This window comes from Eurosta solidaginis, chromosome 3, assembly GCF_040869045.1.
Source record: "Eurosta solidaginis isolate ZX-2024a chromosome 3, ASM4086904v1, whole genome shotgun sequence".
In the NCBI taxonomy this organism is placed as follows: domain Eukaryota; kingdom Metazoa; phylum Arthropoda; class Insecta; order Diptera; family Tephritidae; genus Eurosta; species Eurosta solidaginis.
In genome coordinates this window covers 50,307,920-50,325,355 of record NC_090321.1, presented here as the reverse complement: position 1 = coordinate 50,325,355, position 17,436 = coordinate 50,307,920, and the positions used below count along the sequence as shown (strand labels likewise).

The 17,436-nt window shown below is 38.1% G+C and overlaps 1 protein-coding gene across 3 annotated transcripts in view; it reads left to right on the top strand.

Annotated features, from left to right (window-relative positions):
* prom (prominin) overlaps positions 1–480 on the top strand; it is a 79,870-nt gene extending 79,390 nt beyond the window's left edge. For all 3 annotated transcript variants that reach the window (XM_067771667.1, XM_067771668.1, XM_067771666.1), the window contains one exon: positions 118–480. In XM_067771667.1, coding sequence (XP_067627768.1) covers positions 118–184 — 67 coding nt within the window. In that variant the 3' untranslated portion in view covers positions 185–480. The remainder of the gene's footprint in view (positions 1–117) is intronic.
* Positions 481–17,436: the final 16,956 nt, after the last annotated feature.

The following is a 17,436-nucleotide window of genomic DNA, read 5'->3' as shown; positions in this document are numbered from 1 at the left end:
GTTAATATCATGCCGCCGTCCTCGCACCAACAACAAACAACGACAAATCACCGTTTCCATTGTTTTATCAAAAAAATAACCAATTTCGATCATATTTTTCAAAATCATTCTCTTCAGATATGACAGCGTACGCAGCGTTCGTTGGAATGCCGATGAGGATATGGTTTTCGAAGATGCGGATTGACGATTTCCAATTTATAAGAATGTTGGTTAATATATAGTATTTGGAGAGTATGAATTTTGAAATTACCAGCAGTTCGTATACATATTTTTGCCGCCACGGTTTGCACTACAAAGCGTTCTGCGTCGATGCGTTTTTTTCTAAACAAGCACCGATTTCATGTTTTCGAACTTTTTTTTTGCTATTATTAAGAAAAAATATTGCATTCTAACATGTTAACACTAAGAAGAAAACATTAAGTAAATTTTAAAAATTAAATTGTATATCAAATCGTGTTTACAATAAATTATTTACTAGTAATATGATGTTTCAGTCAAATTATTTAAATATTCGAACACATTTTCAAACTTTATCTAACTTCAGGCGCTTTCAATAAAGTTATGTATTTCTTGCCTTATACTAATTTCACACAGACGGCTTATTGAATAATAAAGGCAATTTTCTACATTAAGACGCTTATTGAGCTCAATCTTCCCTACAAAATTCGAATCTATTATTATTTCATTAGTAGCTAATCGAATGCCTAACCCTTAAATGCATAGCGTACCATATAAGGTACGCCCTATTACTTCATCATATCTCCTTCAAATTAATATGAACTGCATTTTTATTTAGTCTAGATTAGAACTAAAAAATCTAGCTTTTTTGTAAATATTATCACAGCCTTCAGAAATTTACAGTTAGTTGTCAGTGAGCAGGCGTGGCAAAAGGACGTGAATTTTACAACAAAATCAAAGTGGGAATTTTATACCTCAATAAAATATATTTTGTGTTATTTTGTGTTAAATAAATATACAAGGTAAGTACCCTATTGTCTATTTTAGCGAATTAAAATGAAATGTAATCAAATGTAACGGCATTTATAGTTTATTGGTTTTTTTGCGTATGTACCATATATGGTACTTCATGCATCTAAGCCAAATAAAAAATTGCACATTGTAAGTGTTTTTATTTCAGTCATGGATGAATATATAATTGGCGGAAAGAGGTATAATGCAGATGAAGTAGCAGATATGCTATTTGATGATTTCGAAGATCAGGTAGGATCAGATATACCCAAAGATGGAAATGTGTCTTTTGATGAAGATGAGCCCGAAGATGCATTCGACGATCTAATGGATGAAACACCAGGACCACAGCGAATTAGAAATCAAGCCGAAAACGACTATGAATTGTTGGATGAAGATTCGATTAGTGATTCATTTTTACAAAAAATGAACGATGACGATGCGAACGTTTCAATGTTAGAAACCTCTAATGTCACTATTCCGGACAATGAACCCTTACCAGTAGATTTATCTATAGTGCGTCAAGAACCCTCGTGGCCTCCAAAAAAAAAAAGGTCAGCTTTATCTACACCCGTGACCCTTGAAAGCACTTCTTCACAAGAGGCTAAACACCAAAAATGCTGTAGGTATAAAGATATTGTTATTGATATAACGTCAACAGATTTTGAAAGAGCCCGCTGGTGAAAAGGTAATTTACAATTAAGTCAAGATCAAATCTGCTCCCTTGGAGGTTCAGTCTTAAAATAAGATCAAACAGAAAAGTTCTCCACTCCATATGGTTGCTTTAAATACTTCTTTACTGATGAGTTAATGGAAATTATAGTAAACGAGAACATTACCTACGCAAAGGTAGAAAAAAATAACCAAACTTTGTTTTTTGACATCTTCGAATTCGGAAAATTTATCGGCATTACATATTATAAGTCCTATCACAAACTACCTTGTGTTAGAGATTACTGGAATAAGCAAAATGGAGTTGATGCTGTATGGAACGTGATGACAGTAAACAGGTATGAGAAGATAAAGGAATACCTTCACATGAACAACAACTCTGCATACGACGAGGAAAATCCTGATCGTTTGTATAAATTGAGACCTGTACTAAATTATCTCAATGAACGTTTTCAATCTATTCCTATGCAGTCTCGTCTTTCAATAGACGAACAGATATGCTCAACCAAAGCTGGTCATTTTATGAAGCAATATCTCCCCAACAAACCTAAGAAATGTGGGTTCAAGTTCTTTGCCCCTTGTGACGTACCTGGTTTTATGTAAAATTTTGAAATTTATACTGGCGAAGCTCATTGTTTACTACCTGGAGAACCAGATTTGAAGGCCTCGGCTAATATTGTTGTGCGCATGACTCGTGGGGTTCCCCGTTTCCAAAATTATATCATTTACATGGATAACTATTATACCTCCATACCGTTATTGATTTATTTACGAACCCAAGGTATACACAGTATTGGGACCATCAACCGAAATAGGATCAAAAATTGCAAGCTTCCAGAGACAAAGGATATAATGAAAATGAATCGAGGAGTATCAGCAGAGTTCTTAACCACAATATATGGTATACCGATAACATCTATATCATGGAAGGATAATCGGGTAGTTAACCTTGTTTCCACTTTCGTTGGGATGAAACCGGTGTTAAATCCACATATTGATAATGTTGTAGATCAGACTATACAGCGGTGGGATAAGAAAGAGAAGAAAGTGATTACTATCTCTTCCCCCCAAATAATTAAAGAGTAAAATATGCATATGGAAGGTGTGGATCTTATGGATTCCCACCTTGGTCGGTTAAAAAATGTGTTGAAAAGCCGAAAATGGTATCTTAGAATATTTTATCACCTCTTGGATATATGCATGGTAAATGCTTGGCTACTTTTTAAAAGATCAAAACCTAGTGCTTCAATGACTCAAAAGGCGTTCCGTCTGGAAATATGTTACGTGCTGACGAATATGGTAACAAACCAAAACCGGTCTGGTGTACACACAATAGCCTCTCGTGTTCAAGATGAACGTGGACCCCCAACAAATTTACGTTTCGACGGCATCCATCATTATCCCTTGGTTGAAGGTCGTGCCAGATGCAAAAATGAGACGTGTAATGTTGGTGATAAGAACGTGAACAATCGATCAATATTCAAATGTGAAAAGTGTAACGTACATCTCTGTTTGAATGATAAGCGTAATCGTTTTGTTGCTTATCACAAAAAATAAAAAAATAATAATACGAAGTATATTTATAAAGTATTTTCACTAATTGACTTTATTTATGTAATACTAATTTCACACAGACGGCTTATTGAATAATAAAGGCAATTTTCTACATTAAGACGATTATTGAGCTCAATATTCCCTACAAAATTCGAATCTATTATTATTTCATTAGTAGCTAATCGAATGCCTAATGAAGTCAAAAGCACAATGCAACTCTGTTGGCAGCGTTCCGCTTCCGTTTCCGTTTCTTAGTTTTCAAAGCAAATGTCATTGTCTGCATGGCGGAACGATACAAGGTGGCGGCATCGAACAGCTGATTATAACCTTTTTTATTTGATTTGATACATCAACTACCGGCGCAATACGATTTTGACATTTGTCCATCGAATTTACAAGTACATGGAATTTTTTTTGTTTGTAGGTATGTCACCATGCTCCCACCTTGTATCGTTCCGCCATGATTGTCTGTCTCATCCTTCATACTAATCGAGCAGTTACTTCTGTGTGAAAGCAAAAAATTTACGATTTCATTAGCAGGTGAAATGAGATCATTAAGTTTCTGTGTGAAAGCAGTATAAATATGTACATGTATTTCCTTTGATTTGAATGCACTGAAATATAATTTGCTTATAAAAAATATTCACCTTTTTTCTCTCACAATGCATAGCGTACCATATATGGTACAAATAAAAAAAACACATTTTCAGCTTTTTCCAGAAAACGGCTCAATTATTTTTAAAATGGTGATCCATTTCGTGTTCAGGGGGTTGTTTTACATATGTAAAACTGGGTCTCCATATTTAAGGCTGACCTCATGCATTTAAGGGCTAATGAAGTCAAAAGCACAATGCAACTCTGTTGGCAGCGTTCCTCTTCCGTTTCCGCTTCTTAGTTTTCAAAGCAAATGTCATTGTCTGCATGGCGGAACGATACAAGGTGGCCGCATCGAACAGCTGATTATAACCTTTTTTATTTGATATGATACATCAACTGCCGGCGCAGTACGATTTTGACATTTGTCCATCGAATTTACAAGTACATGGAATTTTTTTTGTTTGTAGGTATGTCACCATGCTCCCACCTTGTATCGTTCCGCCATGATTGTCTGTCTCATCCTTCATACTAATTGAGCAGTTACTTCTGTGTGAAAGCAAAAAATTTACGATTTCATTAGCAGGTGAAATGAGATCATTAAGTTTATGTGTGAAAACAGTATTATACTACAGTATTATATTATTATACTGTTTTCACACAGAAACTTAATGATCTCATTTCACCTGCTAATTAAATCGTAAATTTTTTGCTTTCACACAGAAGTAACTGCTCGATTAGTATGAAGGATGAGACAGACAATCATGGCGGAACGATACAAGGTGGGAGCATGGTGACATACCTACAAACAAAAAAAATTCCATGTACTTGTAAATTCGATGGACAAATGTCAAAATCGTATTGCGCCGGTAGTTGATGTATCAAATCAAATAAAAAAGGTTATAATCAGCTGTTCGATGCGGCCACCTTGTATCGTTCCGCCATGCAGACAATGACATTTGCTTTGAAAACTAAGAAACGGAAACGGAAGCGGAACGCTGCCAACAGAGTTGCATTGTGCTTTTGACTTCATTAGGCATTCGATTAGCTACTAATGAAATAATAATAGATTCGAATTTTGTAGGGAAGATTGAGCTCAATAAGCGTCTTAATGTAGAAAATTGCCTTTATTATTCAATAAGCCGTCTGTGTGAAATTAGTATTACCCTGTTTGTATATTACTTACCCTCCCTACCTGCAATGCTTACCAACTAGCTTTCCGCCAATTTCACCAACAGCGTATTATACTTTTTTTGAAAAATATTAACACCAGCGAATATTTATGGCAATATGTAACATTTATAAGCGCCTAAAAGTATGGCAAGGTAATTTGAGGATTACGCGATCGAATATTTATCCAGCTATGGAATCGTAACATACTGTTACGAATATTAGCAAAACTAAGGGGCGCTGCCATCTCTAAGCCGATGCTAAGCAGCGCCTTGCATGCACATCCATAGATCAATCATTATGTATCTACATAAACGAATCAATCATTATGTCTACCTACACATATGTAGGTACCAAAAAATACGGCGACAGACGGAAGGTTTTAAGACCGGGGCAAACTCCTGTAGGAATGAAAACGGCGACCTTATAACTGATGTCCAGAGAGTGCTTAGATTTTGGAGGGAATACTTCTCTGCTCTCCTAAATGGAGGCAGCAGTTCACCGCGCAGAGATGAAGAACCCGATCCCGCAATCGATGATGATGGAATATATGTCCCCCGCCCGATTATGACGAAGTTAGAATAGCAATAATCAGATTGAAAAACAACAAGGCCGTGGGCGCTGATGGATTGCCTGCGGAGCTATTCAAGTTCGGCGGCGAGTAGTTGGTAAGGCGCATGCAGCAGCTTCTTAGCAAAATATGGGCGGACGAAAGCATGCCCGACGGTTGGAATCTAAGTGTTCTTTGCCCAGTCCACAAGAAGGGGGATACTGCAAAATGCACCAACTATCGTGGAATCAGCCTTCTTAATATCGCATATAAGGTGCTTTCAAGTGTATTGTGCGAAAGATTGAAGCCCACCGTAAACCGGCTGATTGGACCTTATCAGTGCGGCTTCAAACCTGGTAAATATACCATCGACCAGATTTTCACAATGCGCCAAATATTGGAAAAAACCCGTGAAAAGAGAATCGGCACACATCACCTCTGCGTCGACTTTAAAGCCGCCTTCGACAGCACGAAAAGGAGCTGCCTATATGCCGCTATGTCTGAATTTGGTTTCCCCGCAAAACTTATACGGCTGTGCAAAATGACGTTGAGCAACACATCAGCTCAGTCTGAATTGGGAAGGACCTCTCCGAGCCGTTCGAAACTAAACGAGGTTTCAGACAGGGTGACCCCCTATCGTGCGATTTCCTTAATTTGATGCTGGAGAAAATTATACTAGCTGCAGAACTTAACCGCACTGAAACAATATACTATAAAAGCGTGCAATTACTGACATATGCTGATGACATTGATATCATCGGCTTAAACACCCGCGCTGTTAGTTCTGCTTACTCCAAACTGGAAAAAAGAAGCGGTAAAGATGGGTTTGATGGTGAATGAGGACAAAACGAAGTACCTGCTGTCATCGTGCATAGAGTCAGCGCATATGCGCCTTGGCAACCACGCTACTGTTGGCAGCCATAATTTAAATAGTAAAAGACTTCGTTTATTTGGGAACCAGCATCAACACTAGCAACAACATCAGCACTGAAATCCAGCGAAGAATCAGTCTTGCCAATAAATGCTACTTTGGACTAGGAAGGCAATTGAAAAGTAAAGTCCTCTCTCGGCGAACGAAAATCATACTCTACAAGTCACTTATCGTACCCGTCCTGCTATATGGGGCAGAAGCATGGACCATAACAACAGCAGATGAAGCGGCTTTGGGAGTGTTCGAGAGAAAAGTTCTTCGAAAGATTTATGGACCTCTACGCGTTGGCGATGGCGTGTACCGAAGAAGATTTAATGATGAGCTGTACGAGCTATACGCAGACATCAACATAGTCCAGCGAATTAAAACGCAGCGGCTGCGCTGGCTAGGCCATGTTATGCGAATGAAAGATGATGCTCCGGCCAAGAAAGTGTTTCTATCGGAACCCGCCTATGGAAGCAGAGGTAGAGGGCGGCCCCCACTCCGTTAGAAGGACCAGGTGGAAAACAATTTAAACTCCCTTGGTGTGACCAATTGGCGCCGGTTGGCGGAGCGAAGGAGCGACTGGCGCGTCTTGTTGGACGGCCATAACCGTTTAGACGGTTAAGCGCCAATTAAGTAAGTAAGTAATATGTAGGTACACGCAGCTGAGAGCAACGCACAAGCACATGCAGATATCTTATCTGAAATGCTCCCAAAGGTATGCAATTGTGATTGTGGAAGTGTCGCTCACACATACAAGCGCATGGGGTATGAGAGAAGCTATAAAAGTTATACATCTGTATTTGTAGCTGAGAAATTTATAACTAAGTAAATTCTGGAAGCGCCTAGAAGATGCCACGAGGAAATCACAGAGTATAAAAGCATCAGCGGTAGAGGCGCCTCAATCAGTTTTGATTAGGCACGCTATCTGTCGAGCAATAGTAGAGTTATTTATTGTGAAGTACTTTAATAAAGACCATTTTGCATTACTGAATAGTGGTTTTATTTCTTTTTTATTCAGCAGTTTAGTGATTCGAACTTAGCAGAATATTGCAAATAAGAGGATTTTCAGTAAAATCGTTACAATACGATCACGGATCGAAAACTATTTTCACTAAAGCGATAAAAACTAGACTTTCCAACTATTTAAAAAAAAAATAATAATATATTAAGGATCTAGTGAGTACGCGTTGCCCCTAATTCAAATAAAACCAAAAATAGAACATTTTTCTAAACGCGGTCGCCCATCGCCAATGGTTTCAGACCAATGTGATTTTTCGGATTCAGTTATATTATCATACCCGAATACTTTTTCCGAACCGTTAACTTTTTCGAAATCCTGTACTTTTCGAAACAGGTTACTTTTTTCAAAATTGGCCCAAAAACACCTCCGCAATAGTCTCGAAATCGTTTAAAAGCTATACTAACTGCAATGCCGAAATGGTTTCAAAAATAATTCGGAACCTGTTATGGTTTCATAGCCGGGTATCATCTTTCGAACAATTTATGATACTTTTCGAATCCAGTAGCTTTTAATCAAATCGGCCGCAATTAGTTTTCGGAAAGGTGTCGCAAGTGGTTTCGAATTGGTATCGAAAATACACCAACCATAATACCGAAATGGTCCTAAAAGTAATTCGGTAATAGCCTCGAAATTATTCCAGCTACTAGTTGATAATCACCCTTATCGCGAGTTTTATTTTCACCCGAAAATATTCACAGTTTTTGTTCACCCTATCGCAGAGGGGTGGCGAAACAATTTTTCGTGTTCGAAAAAGATTTCACCTTATCGGCAACTCTTTGTTCGAGCGAAATGAACAGCGCGGAAACCGGAGAACGGAGAAAAATGTAAGTAATTCTTTGTTTTGAAATTTGGTACTCTTATAATTATATGTATTTTTATTATTGGAAATAAATCAATAAATAATGCACAATCGGAAGCTGAGTGGGAAAAAGTGAAATTCCTGTATTGCTAAGTATGTAAATTATATTTTTTATGACAACGTATCAGTCGGCCAAGTTATCCATTGTGGACAAAGCAACGATTCCAAAATGTTGAGCACCTCACTGAAACAAGATTGGCTAAGGCCCACTTCATCGTCCTTTCCAACGCCTTTTCCCTACGCGAAAAAACGAAGACATGTACTCAACTTTACAGTTGGTGGAACTCCAAATTTTTGCATCAATGGTGGCAAGGAGTTGGTAAGAATCTAGCAAATATTAGAATGCCGGCTTGTTTAGCCTGTAATATTGGCCAAAGCTAATTAAAAAAAAATTAGCTTGTTATTCAAAAGTGCTGAAAATAGTAATTATTAGCTTACAGTGAATCACTTAGCTCCAGAAGGTTACAGCTGTCTCTTAATTGCCCCCGAATCGCTTTCACATTTATATTCTCCTCGCGCTCAATCAATACCAACCTAAGTGCAATACTAAACATTATTTTATACATTTTTTAGTTACAAAATTTACACAATTGCAAGTAAATTATTTGTTTACTGCTAATTCACAATAGAGCATCAGCTGTTTCGAAGTGAACTTTTGTTCGCCCGAAATTGCCGATAGGCGGAAAAAGTTCACCCGAACAAAAGAAGTGAAGGCGAACACTATTCCGCGTGAACTTCGCGATAAGGGTGAATATATTCGAAGCCAACCATCATACCGAAGTGGTCTCGAAATTGTCGCGAAAAAGTTTCGAAATCCTCCCGGAATGGTTTGAAAATGATCTTACGTACAATCTTGAATTTTTTTTCGAAATAACAGTGGAATGGATACAAAATTAAGCTGGAATACTCCAAATTGGGTTTTATTACAATCATTCAGTGATCCCAAAATAGTCTTAATATAACCCCGAAGACACGCAAAGCGCATATACTTTTATTTTTATATACTACAAGAAAATCCAAAACATCTTTCGAAAAAATTGTCAAAAATCGAAAAGAAAGAAACATTTACTGGCATATTGCGATGGACCATTTCGAAAACCGCCAACGTAATCATCATCAGGCAATTTTGTAATGTTATCAAAGGTTACGCCGGGATTCGAACCGTGAATCACATGGTGAAAATGCAGTAGCCTTTAACCACTAGGCCATCCTGCTGGTATTTGTTTTCTTGCTTAATTCAGTTTTTCTCATTTCTACACTAACAACACAATTGAGACATTTTTTGTCTCTATATTGATTTGTGTGCCATGTAGATTTGTTTTTGTAAAGTTCTTCTTCGTTCGGAATGAGAAGCTTTGTAAACTCGGGCTCAGTTGTACATATTTATGTATGTTTGTTTTAATGTATTGTAATGTTTGTTTTGATAACATTACAAAATTGCCTGATGATGATTACGTTGGCGGTTTTCGAAATGGTCCATCGCAATATGCCAGTAAATGTTTCTTTCTTTTCAGTTTCTCTTAGAAAATATAATAATTGAAATTCAATTATTATAAGCCGGTGTTAAGCTCATGAATTTAGAAATTTAAGACTGCCCAAAGTAAGAACCGAGTTCGCAAAAAAGATCTTAGAATACGTGGGCTATAAAATGTATAATGAACTACCAGCAGAGATAAAAGACTGTGAAAACATTGTTAAGTTTAAAGAAAAACTATTTCTATATTGTAAAAATTTAAATATTTAATACCAGTTAAACAATAAATTTACTCATTTCTTTTTAATGAAATAGTTTTAAGAAACAATTATGAATTTTGTAAATTGTACTATACAATGAATTAGGCTTTTTTGGCCGTAATAAATAAAAATAATAAATAATAATAATTCTTAAATATAAGTATAAACTGAACACACCATTAAAACAAACATACATAAATATGTACAACTGAGCCCGAGTTTACAAAGCTTCTCATTCCGAACGAAGAAGAACTTTACAAAAACAAATCTACATGGCACACAAATCAATATAGAGACAAAAAATGTCTCAATTGTGTTGTTAGTGTAGAAATGAGAAAAACTGAATTAAGCAAGAAAACAAATACCAGCAGGATGGCCTAGTGGTTAAAGGCTACTGCATTTTCACCATGTGATTCACGGTTCGAATCCCGCTGAAACCTTTGATAACATTACAAAATTGCCTGATGATGATTACGTTGGCGGTTTTCGAAATGGTCCATCGCAATATGCCAGTAAATGTTTCTTTCTTTTCAGTTTCTCTTAGAAAATATAATAATTGAAATTCAATTATTATAAGCCGGTGTTAAGCTTATGAATTCTTAAATATAAGTATAAACTACTTAAAAAAGTTTTCGAAATTTTGATGAAAATTTTTAATCACTTATCAAATTCGCGAATTTTTACGAAAATCGTTTTTGAAATTGGTTTTCATAGTTTTTTTTTTTACAATTAATTCATGTTTTTTAAATTAGTAAACCAATAAAGCCTGTAACCCTACTTTTTACCCCGAAGCTTATGTTGGGAGGGCTTCGGTACAACCAACATACAGGGTGTTCCAAAATTGCGTTTAAATACTTTACCCAATTTTTTTCTGGAACCAAGGCGAACAGAAAATGTGAGATACTTTTATTGAGTTTCATACAACTTTTTCGGGAAGTTGGCACTCAAAACTCTCATGTCAGCCGATTTTCACTCATCATATCTAGGTCGGTTGCGAGCTCGTGCGTTGGAAAAGCATAAACTTCAATTCTGATACTAAAGACATTCGCTATGACCACAAAAAGCTTTCCAAAATTTGGAAAGAAAAAGTAGCTTTTTAACAATTTTTTGACATTCTTATAAAAAGATTGATTCTACTCAAATTTTTTTTATGCTGGCATACGGTTTTTTTCACCGAAATTAGGTTAGGTTAGGTTGAACCGGCCGTTTAATAAAGACCTCCCATAGACTGGATGTGTCCATAGTGTTATCAGAATTTGTTTGAAGGCCAAACGGAAAACCCCCAATCAGGTGCCAGGACTTATGTTTTAGAATAACTCCGTACTCTTGGAAAATTCTAGAAGTTTTCTAAGACCCACTTAACTGCTTCCTCGAGATCTGCCAACTCTGCCGCCTTTAAGCAGCACACGAACACAGATCGTGCTCAGCCGTTTTTCCTACAGCTCGCTCTCTCCACACTTGCTGTTACTAACGAGACCCGACTTATAAGCATGTGACGCCAAATGGCAGTGTCCAGTTATTATGCCCATCGTGAGCCGTTGCAAATGATTTTAAAAATTTTACAGCTCTTCTTCTTTGCATTCCAGCACACTTATCGATGAAGTACTGCGTGAGATTATTGCCTTAATCGCCACCTCGCTTTCTCCAGCATTTCTGTTGCTTTCTTCACGGCTATAATTTCCGCCTGAAAGACTTTGCAGTAACCTGTCAGCGTGTAGGACCTAATTATTTCTGGGTCGACACACTAAACAGCAGACCCGACCCTTTCCGTTAGCTTGGAGCAATCGTTATAGACCTTGCGAGAGCCCTTTGACCCAATTGTGGCCCACAGAACTCTTTCGAGGCTCAGGCACGTTATGAGATGGCCTTATACTGCTATGGCCGTACGGCTTGCGGCCACCGTGGTGTGATGGTAGCGTGCTCCGCCTACCACACCGTGTGCCCTGGGTTCGCACCCCGGGCAAAGCAACATCAAAATTTTAGAAATAATGTTTTTAAATTAGAAGAAAATTGTTCTAAGCGGGGTCGCCCCTCGGCAGTTTGGCAAGCGCTCCGGGTGTATTTCTGCCATGAAAAGCTCTCAGTGAAAACTCATCTGCCTTGCAGATGCCGTTCGTTGTCGGCATAAAACATGTAGGTCACGTCCGGCCAATTTGTAGGGAAAATGAAGAGGAGCACGACGCAAATTGGAAGAGAAGCTCGGCCTTAGATCTCTTCGGAGGTTATCGCGCCTTACATTTATTTTATTCATACGGCTTGCACTCAAGCTGCTCCGATCCCTTAAGCCTTGTTGCAGTGGCTTTTTTGCTATTACGTCTGCCGGCAGAATGTGTAGAATAGCTTGCAATGCTGCTGTCGGGGTAGTATCTACAGCTCCCATTATGTTTATCATTGATAAACACCGGAATTCGAAAGTTAAACCAATTTTGAGATATACCGTACATATACTGCCATATAATTATAACTACAGATGCACGTGTATAACTTCTCATATGCGCGTGTATTTGTGAGCGACACTTCCACAATTACAATTGCATACTTTTGGGAGCATCTCAGATAAGATATCTGCATGTGTTTGTGCATCTCTTCTCCGCTGCGTGTACGTACATATGTGTAGACATAATGATTGATTCGTTTATGTAGATACATAATGATTGATTTATGGATGTGCATACAAGTCACTCCCAGTATCGGCCTAGAGATGACAGTACCCCTTAGTGTTGCTAATATTCGTAACAATATCATATATATTATTTCTAATTTCTGTTTTTATGTACGGGTCCCTTTTTCGCTCTTATTTGGAATCCAAATCTATAAATAGTTTTGGTTGTAAAGATGGAGATTCGAGCTATTAGCGAGCTTTGGGTAATTTTGGTCGTAGTGCTTTTGTTTAGCTATATTATATTAAAATAATTTGTTAAAAATAAACGATTGTGAGCACACAAAGAAATTTATTTGTACTATGGCACTAATGTGAATATTTGCACTGCATTACCGGCAGTTGCTACCATACGCCAGATGGCAGCGCAAGCTGTAATTGATTGATAGAACAGCAGATTTCTGTTGATATTTGATAAGAGACTTTTAGATTGATTGCGCAAGATGCGCATGGAATCGGCTCGTATGTATATATATATATATATATATATAAGTTAACACGCGCCAGTTGCCCTTATCGCAACATTCCCACGTATGGCCAGTACACGTGCGCCGAGTCAGCAAATTATATTTCTCACAACATACGGCTGCGCATGGCAACCTAACACCTTAATTCCAGGCCATGGTTAGTGACGGCAACTAACACCTGCAAATTATGGTTCTCACTACATACGGCCGCGCATGGCAACCTAACACCTTAATTCAAGGCCATGGTTAGTGACGGCAATTAACACTCATGCTACGGAACTACTCCAGACGCACAGTCAGCTAAATTCTATTACACATGATTGTGAAATGCACACATACAGCACCTGTGGGAAGAAACCGACTTCAACATTCTCACACAGCGGGCTGTCAACAAGTTACGCAAGAGGCGCGTCGCGGCTTGTTGACTGGCTATATAGGGGAGCAGTTGCGGCAGACCCGGCAGTCGAGTTCGGGACGGATAAGTATTAACAATAAATTAGTCTTAGTTCTAATTGTGAATTAGTTACATTAAAATATACTTGAAGAATACTATTTGAACTTGTGTTGTTTAGTGTTGTTGGTTGGGCGAGTTGGCCCAACAAATTATTTTTTTTTATAACCAAGGACTATAGTCCTTTAACTGGCGCCCGAGCAGGGACCCAGGAAGTGAAGGTAACTGTGAAAAAAAATTCAAAAAAGAATTTGTTTGGAAAAGAAAGAAAGAAGAAATCGTGAAAAAAAGTGCTAAAAAGAAAAAACTGTCTTTGCAAAAAGAAAGAGCTGCCTAAAGAATTTGTTGAAAGAAGGAAACCGTAGAAAAAGCTAAAGGAGAATTTCTGGCAAGATCATCAGCATTACATACTGCCAGCATTACCTACTAGTGGAAGTTCCTGAAGTGCCTGGACGCATTGCAACGTAATCGTGGTCACTAGTGAAAATTCCTGAGAGCTCCTGTACGCACTGCAGTGTAATTCTGATATAATACGGATGATCTCTCATCATTCTAAACCATACGAGCAACCCACTCCCATTCCTCGTTATCCGTGCGAAATCTTGCACATCGACTTCGAAATTGAACGACAAAAATATTTGAGTTGTATCGACAAATTTACCAAATTTGCTAAGCTCTTCCCAATCAAAAATAAGTCATCTTCTCATTTGCGAATGAACCTAACGATCGCGCTGCCACCAGCCTTGGTCATGGACAACGAACGCGGATTTTTGTCACCACTTGTATTAAATTATATCAGGTCCTTAGGGATAAAAATATACCAAACACCAATGCAGCGAAGCGAGGCCAATGGTCAGGTAGAGAGGCTACACTCTACCTTGATCGAAATATACCGCTGCCTTTCCGTTGAATTTCCTAGATTAACACCTGAAGAACGCGTCGCAATTACTGTGGATAGGTATAATAACACGATACATTCCGTAATAAAGCGCAAGCCAGCTGATGTTTTTCTGAATAGGACAGCTAGGATAAATTACCAGGATTTAGCAAACTTCAGGGAGCGCACTAACGAAGACATATAGGATCTTCTTCTACACGAACAGGAAAGTAGAAACTTAAGAAATAATAAAACTCGTTCGCCCCCCCCCCCCCCCCCCCGCAATTTTGACAGTGGCGATGAATTATTCATAACTAATAAACAAATAAAAAGTAAGCAAAAGCCACTTTATAAGAAAGAAGCTGTGGTGGAAAATAGAAATTCCACTATAACCACGCAAAGTGGGAAAAATTCCACAAGTCGTATATTAAAAATATCTAACGAAAACAAAAATGTCTATAAACAGACAAAATGTCCAAGGACACAATAAAAACTTACAAGAAACATAAGAGGCGAGATTCGGCATTAAGAGGGAACTTCAAAACAAGAGCGGGCTTTTAAGTAGGACAAATCGTGCCTTAGTAGGAGGTGGCGCCATCGAACATGACAAATGGCAATGCGACCTCCAAAACGGATACACACGATCCCCCATAGCTGGTTCGAGAAATGTTGGCTCCCTTGGTCGAAATTCAAGCACTCAAAAGCTCGGCAAAGCCGAAAAATTAATAATGTCATAAAAGAACATTGGTCAAGAGGTAGAAAACTCATGCATAGATCCCTAAGCCCCGGTGGTCCGGGTACAAATTAACTTGTGTATTCGATCTGTCGTATTGGTTCAATTCAAGTTAACTCGGTGGTCCGAGCGATATCAATCGAAGTGGTTCAATTCCTCCATGGGACTATTGGCTTTAATTGACATGAGAAGTCACTCGTTCGATGGGCGGGAAAATTTTCACTTACAAAAACTTATGTTGTTCACTTTCAAAGGGGATACTCACGAGCCTTCGTCATGTCATCTGAGTTTATGCCTACATTCCAATACAAAAAAAAAAAGAAAAACAAAAGAACAAAAGTTAAAGAATTATTTGAGAGAGAAACATGATCTCACAAAGAAAAGGCGCTAAAAGCCACAAAAGAAAACAGAAAAAAAAGAAAAACAAAGAAAAGGCGCTAAAAGCCAAAAAAGAAAAAAAAGGGGAAACATTCCTCGAAAAGTACTAATACTAACAAAAAACTAAAGCTAACTAACTAACTTACAAAAAAATAATATAAAAAGAAAAAATATAAATCTAACAAAAACTAACAACTAAATTACTAAATTAATTACTGAAAACTATCTGTCAGAAAAATTCCACTTTTAACATCACTCCTGGGTCCTCGTAAAATCCTGTCAAACCCTTGCCGACCCGAACTCCACTCATTAGGTATAGCAGTAGGATTTAAAAATAGTCTACTTTATACTTGAAATGTTAATTACAATTTGAAATCTAAAATCTACCTAAATTAAAATGAAATTTGAAATTTACTTAGACTAGTACTTAAGCTTTGAAATGTAAATTTTTTAATAGCAATAGTTGACTATGTATTTCACTAATTATTAGAGTTATGTGTACTCCGACTCCTAAAATCTGCACAAGCATGTGTGGTATTCGATCTCGACTCGCTCGTGGTAACCGTACGTGATAGGTACGGCTGGATAATCAATGGCTACTTCAAATTAATTCATGTAATAAACCTAGCCCGTTATGAGGAAATAGCAAACCGCCTGGAAATTGATGTCAAGAAACTGGATGAAACGAACGACCTCACAGACGTCATTTTTTTCCACTTGAGTAAAATCCAAACGCAGCTCGAGGAGTTAAAAGGCCCGAAGGACAAGAGAATCAAGCGATCAATCAACTGGATAGGATCGGCTTGGAATTGGATAGCCGGTTCCCCCGACGCTTCCGACTGGGATGAGCTCCTACGAGCCCAAGACACGCTAGTATCTAACAATAACCAACAATACAAGGTAAACTCGGAAATATTTAAAAAACTCATGAGTTGTTGCAGGTTGTCAACGGCATCGTAACCAACACAAATGACATCATTGGCCAAAATCATCTCATAAAGCTTTCACAAGAAATCCTTCAGAAAGTCATGATCCTGAAGGACGATATGAACGAACTGCGAACTAAGGCAGGTATTGTCAACAGCAACCTACTAGACAAAGAAGAGACAATGGACTTATAAGCGAAGTAGATGTCCTTCCATACAGCAATGTGATCGAAGCAATAGAATTCAGCGAACCTTCAATCTACACCAACGGCACGATGCTACTCTACGTTGCGTCCATGCCAAAGGTGGCCCAAACGATATTTAACCATCTGATCACCAGAGAAATTGTAAAAGACGGACATCGCATAGACCTGAAGTACAGCACAGTCTTAATCAACACAAAGGTGGTAAAACTAGTTGTCGGTACATCAATTGCAATGACTCAACGATCGAGGTGATCAAGGAAGACACGATTCTCTTAGACAATTTCAATAACACCGTGTGGTCAGGTGATGCTCCCAATCACTTGAGCGGCTCTTACATCCTTCAACTGGACAATGAAACGATCCACATTGGTGACAGAACCTACTGGAATATGAGTAGTTCAGGAGTTCAAATACTCCCACCTGTGCTATCTACTATTGCGAATAAAAGCCTTGCAGTTAACCTTAATCTTGTACACGAGATGACAATCGGCAATGTTAAGCTCTTGCGATACCTGAGGGACAAAACAAATTGGTTCACGGCATCGGAAACTTTGGGGCTACTTCTGCCCCTACTCATGATTTGGATAATTTGGAGGAAATTGACAACGGGGCCAAAATTCCCGGAATTGCGACTATCCATTAGAAGACAATATAAAGAGGACACTTGTCCAAATCCTAATCTGCGGGATGCAGATCTTTA